The 9,242-nt window shown below is 40.7% G+C and overlaps 1 protein-coding gene across 1 annotated transcript in view; it reads left to right on the forward strand.

Moving 5' to 3' along the window:
- The window catches only part of sos1 (son of sevenless homolog 1), a gene marked incomplete at its 5' end in the record, with an annotated part of 100,174 nt that extends 92,887 nt beyond the window's left edge, over window positions 1-7,287 (forward strand). The window contains one exon of the mRNA XM_079844438.1: window positions 6,398-7,287. Within this exon, the coding sequence (XP_079700564.1) occupies window positions 6,398-6,838 (441 nt within the window). The 3' untranslated portion in view covers window positions 6,839-7,287. The remainder of the gene's footprint in view (window positions 1-6,397) is intronic.
- Window positions 7,288-9,242: the final 1,955 nt, after the last annotated feature.

Below are 9,242 nucleotides of genomic sequence, written 5' to 3' on the forward strand. Positions count from 1 at the left end.
TTTTTCGCCAAAAAATCCTTGTTTACTTCCTGTCTATATGAAGCCCCGCCTTCTGAAAGCACACTGTGCTCTGATTGGTCGGCTGGAGCAGTGCGTTGTGATTGGTGTTTGTGAAATGTCCCGCCCCTCACCATAACCGGCAGTTTCAACACACGACTAACTCAGGCCACGTCCCTTTATTCTGCTCATTAATTATGCAAATGAGGAATATTTTGATGTGTTGGTTCCCGGAACATAAAATAAAACCTGCTTTTATATGGAAGTGCTTTGATATAATCGATTTAATGCCATTTGAACTACAGAGAAAACGGACGACACATCATGATCAATATTTATCAGCTATATCATAAACATTTTGATTCGCTAAACCTTTTTTCGCAAAAAAAATCCTTGGATGGAAACCTGGCTAGTAACGCCATAGATATCCATAATAAAGGCTAGATGCCTCGTCCGCTGCTGGCCAATGGATGTCGACATCCGCACCTGGCGGCCATCTTGTCACAGTCAGCTCGCTCACTCATTGTGTTTTAATGCTGCGTGTACTTTTTAAATAACCATAACTTGCTCAATTTTCTACTGTTTTTCAAACTGTTTGGTTTGTTATAAACGTAGATGTAGTTATGAGACGGCATACTTATGAATAATTCAAAATTTGTTCAAGCATCCAGAATTATAGCCACGTTAATAACGTTTTTAAGAAACCAAACCATTTGTAAATCCATCAAGACTTCAGCGAGATGAGAGTGTTTGTGTTCAGATCACTCGCCTTACATCAGAGCCGGCCAGAAAGCTGGCCTGTGACAAGATGGCCGCCGATGATGACGTTAAAGACTCCGTCGTAACACATCTAGCCTTTATTATATATATCTATGAGTAACGCTCTGTTCTCTATCAAGCCCCTCCTTCTGAAAGCACACTGTGCTCTGATTGGTCGGCTGGAGCAGTGTGTTGTGATTGGTGTTTGGGAAATGTCCCGCCCCTCACCATAACCAGCAGTTTCAACACACGACTAACTAACTCAACCAGGCCCCGCCCCTTTATTATGCGCATTAATTATTATAATGAGGAATATTGTGACTTGATGTCCCTGCTTTTATATGGAAGTGCTTTGATCATGTGTCATCAGTAGGGTTGGGTACCAAACTTGAATTACGTCGATATTACTGAGTACAGATTCACATTAAATCAATCGGTACAAAATTTCGTTACCTGAGAACACATCTGGTGATATAGACGAGTGTGTGCGAATATTAAACCGTAAAAAGACTATTTAAACACTAATCCTGCGTGTCTCTGTGCGAATGAATGCCGTAGAAGCGCGGTTTACCACACACACACACACTATCACTATGCCGGTCGTGTGTTTCCATCTCTGCCGTCTCATATGAGGACATGAACGCACAAACGTCATCTCCAGAGCCACTGAGAGTCACTTTATCAGCATTTCACCGTTTCATTTAAGAAAAACTACCGTCATCAGATCATAAACACAGAAACTCAAACTCACAGCAACCCGTCAAAATAAAAGTTCAGCTAACATGACAAATAAATCACTGTTGTACAGCAGAATTTAGATACGTCTCAATGTAATAATAATACTAACACTAATGTAATAATAATAAATTATCAAAACTTTATTTTTTTAAACGATACGATCTTCTGTATGTGCGTTGATCAGTGTTAAAAGAAAATTAATGTCTAAATTAGATGGTTTGGTTTATGCCCTCACCTGATGATCTCTTAATGTCTTGTACAAGTCAGGATGGGCAAGTGACGATACTTGGCAAGGTTTGAAGGTTCTTCAGCAGTTTTATAAGCAAAGTAATTCCAAATTTTACGTCTAATCCTCTCTTTATTAACTCCTTTTGTGCGTGTTGAGTGAGTTTCAACTGCTGTATTCATTTTGTTCCTCTATGGCACCACATTTGCCGGTTTCGCATCAGTTTGGGTAGCGCACTGCCATCTAGCGGTGAACTTCGGAACAGCAACATATACCGAAATGAGCAAAATCTTGATATAGTACCGTTTGAAATAAAATACATACCGGTATTTTCCCAGTATCGGTATAACGCGCATCCCTAAAATGACCCAATTGACCAAGAAAACGCTGATTGTCGCTGAAAAGCGGCAAGTTTGCAGTAGGGATCGACCGATATGGATTTTTTAGTGCCGATACCGATTTTTTTTCATCAGCCTTAGCAGATGAGCGATACGGGCTGCCGATTTTCTTGAGCCGATATTTGGAGCCGATACTGCTTTTGCTCCCTCAATTTACAACATAAAAATGACACAATGATCATGATGATAATAATTTAAAATTTAAAAAAATTACATTTATTGAACTAAAAAAAACAATATTTAACAAATAGTAAAAACAGGTGAGGTAGAACAAAAAAAAAAGAGTTCAGTGGTGAAACTAAATTCTGATAATAAATATTTAAGCATAAATAAAATAATGACACTATTGCACACAGTATCAACAAGCGAGCAGCATAATAAAGTGCACACTGACTGTACTATACTTCATTTAAAACTATTTACAACCTAGTCATTTAATGCTTAGGTGTACTTAACTTAATCTCTTGAAAAAAATCAGCGAACGCAGCAGCCTTGTATCTGCCGATGCCGATACATGTAAAAGCAGGGTTCCCACTCGTCCTGGAAAACCTGGAAAATTAGAGAAAATATGAAATGTCCTGGAAAATCTTGTTGTTGTCTGGGAAAATTATTTTAAAAAAGTTGTTTCTTTAGCCGAGTATAAAGAGTTTATCGCTGGCCCAGACGATTAGCGCTAGTTGCAGAAAGCACATGTTCAGGAATGCTGAGTTTGATGCGTGTGAGTAGTATTTATGAATAATGATGTTTAGTCTTGTGTTGCCACTCTCAGCCGTTAGCTAATGCTAATGCTATTAACTGCTCAAATGTATGCAGTGAATGTTAACTCGTAAGCTGCTACATAACCACATCATTTTGATATAAAGTCAGAATTGCAAGATATAGTCAGAATTGCATGATATAAACTCGCAATTCTGACCTTTTCTTTACAATTTACTTTTTGCGCAGTTGCGAGTTTATATATCGCAATTCAGACTTCTTTTCTCAGAATTGTGAGATCTAAACTGCAATTGCAGGTTATAAAGTCCAATTCTGAGGGAAAAAGAATTGTGACTATTTTCACATTTATATCACAAATATGTAAACTCGCAATTGCGAGAAAGTCAGAATAGCGAGATAAAAAGTCACAATTACCTTTTCTTTCTATTTTGTGGTGTAAACAAGCTTCCATAGTCATAATGTATGATTAAGAGCTCATATTGAAAAATGCTGGATTGTTAAGTAATGGCGATAAACTGTACAGCTTTTAAAGACTTAGAAAGCAATATTTGGCATGATCCTTGTCTTTTATTCCCGCCGTAGTAAAAATTTCCTAGAAAAGTACTGGAAAATGGTTGCTGAAAAAGAGTGGGAACCCTGAAAAATCGCAAATATCGGCCCGATATATCGGTCTAACACTAGTTTTCAGGTGTGTATATGGAAGTGCTTTGATCATAGACAGGTGTGTGTATGTGTGTGTTCCAGATGATGTCGAAGCAGTTTTATAAGCAAAGTAATTCCAAATTCTACGTCTAATCCTCTCTTTATTAACTCCTTTTGTGCGTGTTGAGTGAGTTTCAACTGCTGTTTTCATTTTGTTCCTCTATGGCACCACATTTGCCGGTTTCGCGTCAGTTTGGGTAGCGCACTGCCATCTAGCGGTGAACTTCGGAACAGCAGTATATACCGAAATGAGCAAAATCATGATATCGTACCGTTTGAAATAAAATACATACCGGTATTTTCCCAGTATCGGTATACCGCGCATCCCTAAAATGACCCAATTGACCAAGAAAACACAGATTTCGCTGAAAAGCGACAAGTTTGCAGGTGTGTATATGGAAGTGCTTTGATCATAGACAGGTGTGTGTGTGTGTGTGTGCAGTGTTTCCCCTAGATTTTTTTCCAGCAGCGGTGCTGTTACGTGCCGGTGGTTGTTACCAAGCCGCTCGTCGGGGGGGTCCGGGGGCATGCACCTCCGGAATAAATAAAAAATTAAAATAAACCATGACTTCTGGCAAGTTTTGTGGATAGAAATAGACATTTTGAACATTAAAATCCAAATTAAGCTTTTCATTAGTTTAAAAGGTGACTATCTTATAGCCTATTTTACTTCAATAACCTGCAGGGACGTGCAGAAAGTTCCTAAGGGGCAAGGGCTCAAATGTAAGAAAGGGGCAATATGTAAAAAAAACCAACAAAAAACCCCAAAGTGTTTGGATACTATTTTATGTTTTTGCAAAAAGTCTCATGCTTATCAAGCCTGCATTTATTTAATCAAAAATACCAGAAAAAACAGTAGCCTAATATTGGGAAATATCATTACATGATGTTTTTTTTTTTACCTTAAGTTTTTATTAATCAAATATATTGTTGTTTTGATTCACATTATGGCTCAATCGTCACCAAGTTTATTAGATGCTGCCCCTTTAAGACGCAGATCTAAAATCATTCTCCCTTTTACGCCCATTTAAGCTAAACTGTGTTTAAGTGAATACTCTCCAAGCCTGTCATTTTGACATATATGCTATTTTGTTGTGTATTTGATGGTTTAGTCGCGCACACGAAGCATATGTGCAATTCGGTCCGTTTCGCAGTGTGCGTACACACTAGACATGTGCCGGTAAACGGTAATAAGATATACCGCAATAATGAACATGCACAATATTGTTATCGTGGGCACTTCAAAATACCGTGAATAATTATTTATTACGAATTATTCAGATTTTTAGAATGAATTTTAAGAATACTTTAACCATCAACCGTTTAAAATGAAAAACACGTCAAAGAGGAACGCACTGATGTAAACAGACCGTGCATGAGCCGAGCACATGGCGGAATGAGGAGACGCTGAAGTGCACATTCATTCTTCGACAGCAGAGGGCGCTGACGCAACAGCAGAAATAAAGCCGTTTCCCCAGTAATCACATAACCTAATACATAATACTTAAAGACTTAAGGCTATTCATTTTCAAACTTGCATTTTATATTTTAATCTGGACTAAATTACATGCCCTAGATATTGTTTGAATATGTTCTGACTGTTGTTCAATCACACACTTTACAAGGCTCCAGTATTTAACATTAGTTCCTTCATTAACAAACTGACAATGAAAAATACTTCTAAAGAATGAATTAATCTTAGTTAAATGTACATTTCAGCATACCTATTGTTCTTTATAATTCTTTTGCACTTTAATCTGTTTTAAATATTTGTTTACTTTATACATTTTTGTGTATTGCTTTATTGTATTTAAATGTTTGGTTCTTTTGTTATAAGAAAGTGATTTAACCTGTTATAGTATGACAACACTTTTTTTGCAACTTATTTCAATATCGTGATAATACCGTATACCGTGATAAAAGCTTCAGCAATTAATCGCATCATGAAAATTTGATACCGGCACATGCCTAGTACACACACACACACACGCCTGCCTTGAACTTGGAAACAGCGTCTATTGCGCGGATTTTTGTGCTTTTCATTTAATCAAACACGTTCTGCAATTTAGCCAAAGTGGAGTGTGCATTTGACAACATTCACGGATTGTGCTGAATCTGACGTTAAATGCATGTTTGAGGAGAAATGACAGCGCGTGCTGTGAAGGGAAGGAAGTTGTATTAGACGATGCGCGAGCATAGTTTATAATAGTTTTACCTCATATCTTCTTTTTTTAATCCTTGGAAGCGAAAAAAAGATTAATATCACAGCCCTGTGATATTGTGAAAGTGTAAGCAGACTACATTTTTGTTTAGTTCTCTGGCCATCGTCAATCTCTTTCTCTCTCCTTTACAGTGTGTAAGTGAATGTCGTGATATTACTGATCATGTGAAGATTTTGCAGTGGCGCTGAAAATCCAGCGGCGGCGCTGCGCAGCTGTGAATACATTGTAGGGGAAACACTGGTGTGTTCCAGATGATGTAAAAAGCAGTTTTATAAGCAAAGTAATTCCAAATTTTCCGTCTAATCCTCTCTTTATTAACTCCTTTTGTGCATGTTGAGTGAGTTTCAACTGCTGTATGCATTTTGTTCCTCTATGGCACCACATTTGCCGGTTTCGCATCAGTTTGGGTAGCGCGCTGCCATCTAGCGGTGAACTTCGGAACAGCAGCATATACCGAAATGAGCAAAATCATGATATCGTACCATTTGAAATAAAATACATACCAGTATATTTCCCATCCCTAAAATGACCCAATTGACCAAGAAAACACAGATTTCGCTGAAAAGCGACAAGTTTGCAGGTGTGTAAATGGAAGCGCTTTGATCATAGACAGGTGTGTGTGTGTGTGTGTGTTCCAGATGATGTCGAAGCACCTGGACAGTCCTCCGGCGATCCCGCCGCGTCAACCCACCACCAAGGTTTACTCGCCCCGTTACTCGCTCACCGAGCCGCCCGATAGCCCGCCCACTCTGCCCCCCCGAGAGCCCGTGCGGACGCCAGACGTCTTCTCCAGCTCCCCTCTGCACCTCCAGCCGCCACCACAGGGGCGGCGCTCCGAACTCAGCCAGACCTTCTTCCCACCGTCTCCCTTCAGCCCTCACCCTCCGCAGACGCCCTCGCCGCTGGGGCCGCGCAAACACCTGCCCTCCTCACCGCTGGACCTGGAGCCGCCACCCCAGGGGGCCGCGGGGCCGCCCGTCCCCCCGCGCCAGAGCACGTCCCAGTCGCCCATCCCCAAACTCCCGCCCAAGACCTACAAAAGAGAGTCCGGGCCCCCGCTCCTGGAGAACCCCTCATAGAGCCCAGGACTGAAGGAACACAGTGCCCTTAACGCTGACATCATCGCTCGGGAACTCTCCGTATTGTTTATTTTGTGTAGCTGTTCTGTCATGTTCGTTTCATTTCATCGCTCGGTTTGTTTTCAGCGGCCAGACTCGAAACAAACCCGTCCGTCTGAGACTGAACACACACCCGCTCGGGGCCCGTGTGTGGACGGAGAGGCTCTGAGGGACTCGTTTGAGAGCCAGTAGACTGACGAGGACCGGGAGTTTTACGGTACCCTCGCACACCAAAGAGGTACTCGAGAACCCTTCAAGAAACACACGTGATTGTCCTGTATGTGTTAGAACTCTTATTTTCTCAATCATTTCTGTTTTGCCAATAAGTATGTAAAGAAAAAAAAACCATCGCCTTCTTAAAACAAGGGAATAAAAGTGTTTCTACCACTGTATGCCAAACGCTAGCCAGGAGAACGTCTCTCTTCACTGTCTCCAGATGTGCTTTTACACCACACCGCACATAAACAGTCCAGCACAATCACTTCCTGATCACATAAAAAAATATGCCCCCAACCATAGATATCCATAATAAAAGCTAGATGCCTCGTCCGCTGCTGGCCAATGGAGGTTGACGTCCGCACCTGGCGGCCATCTTGTCACAGCTCGCTCACTCATTGTGTTTTAATGGTGTGTGTACTTTTTAAATAACCATAACTTGCTTAATTTTCTACCGATTTTCAAACTGTTTGGTTTGTTATAAACGTCAGAGATGTAGTTATGACACTGCATACTTATGAAAAATGATTCATAATTTGTTCAAGCATCCAATAGCGGCCGGGTCATAGATATATACATAGATTCCTCATTAGTGCCTGTGTGGATCATGGCGTGGATCGCTTGAATGAGGAATCTACATATACATATCTATGACCCGGCTGCTATTTTGACCTCACACACAGGAAGTGATGGCGGTCTGGAGAGCTGATGACATTCGTCTGATATGAGGTGATATATTTGCATAAATACCGTTGGGTTTCTCTCAGAAACCGATCGTTTCGTGTCTTAAGACATCAATGTGTCGTCACGAGCCGCGGGGTTTAGTTTGAAGTTGTCTGCCCATGTTTTTTTACTCGAAGAGCATTATACGACTGACACACAGCAACGGTTGGAGTTAAACATCTTCATTTGTGTTCTACTGAAGAAACGAAGACACCTACATCTTGGATGCCTTAGGGGTAAGCAGAAAAACATCACATTTTCGTTTTTGGGTGAACTATCCCTTTAAGATTTCAGTGAGATAAGAGTATTTGTGTTCATGCAGATCACTCGCCTTACATCAGGAGCCACAGAACCCTGCCTGTGACAAGATGGCCGCCGCTGATGACGCCTTAAGATCTAGCCTTTATTATGGATATCTATGCCCCCAACCCCCTGGAAGCGGAGGTCAGAGGTGACAACCCACACCTGCTGATCATAAAACATCATAAAAAGGTCATAACATTTTATGACTTCCGGAAATAGAGGACAAAAGGTCATAAAGCCATAAATCATAGCGTCATAAATTGTTTTGACAGGTAGTCCGTCATATAGACTACTACTGCTCAAGCTGGAGGCATTCCCCAAAGTGTCCTCTAGTGGTTCCCAACCTTTTGTCCTTGAAGCCCCCCCTCCTTACATATAAGGAAAATTAGGACGTTCTCAATAAAGAATCTTGCTGAAGATTCATCCAAGTCTCCTGGTCTTCGCTTCTGAGATTTCCAACATAACCCACACGCGATGAAGAGGAGCGGTTACAAACCCCATTTCAACGCCCTGCACAATTGACCTATCTGTAAGCCCCGCCCCCCTTAGTTACTGTTGCTAACTCGGACAAACAAACGGAGTTGCTATATCTTTGGGTGCTCGAGCCCCTGCCCTTTTTCAAAATGAATCAAAAGTGCCCCTCTCAGACAAATATCAATGATAATATCGTGGTCAATAAAACTAAATAAATGTGATTATTATAACATGACAATGTATACAATAGTAACGAACGGCTCAAAAGTCGGACAATTTCTGTTGAGGCGTTGCCATAACGCGTTGCTATGGGTTGCGTGCGTTTTGATTGACAGCTGATTTTCCACTGTTCGGAAACGGCTCTCGAGCCAAATATGGTCCTTTCTGAGAGTGTGTGGCCTTACGGGAAAAAAAGTAAACCAATATTTTTTTTTTTTTTCATCCATAATCAGAGCTATGTGTTGATCTATGTATAATCTATATATGATATATTTTAAAGTATTACACAATTCACCAATGCCCGTTTGTCATGTATATACACCAACCAATCGTGATCTGCCAAAGCAAGTTCAAATTCCATTGGGCGATGTGAAGCGATTTCTGTTCTTATTCATAAATCGGTTGAAAATTACATGGACAGACGAACTAA

Source organism: Gobio gobio (genome assembly GCF_949357685.1).
Source record: "Gobio gobio genome assembly, chromosome: 19".
Taxonomy (NCBI): Eukaryota; Metazoa; Chordata; class Actinopteri; order Cypriniformes; family Gobionidae; genus Gobio; species Gobio gobio.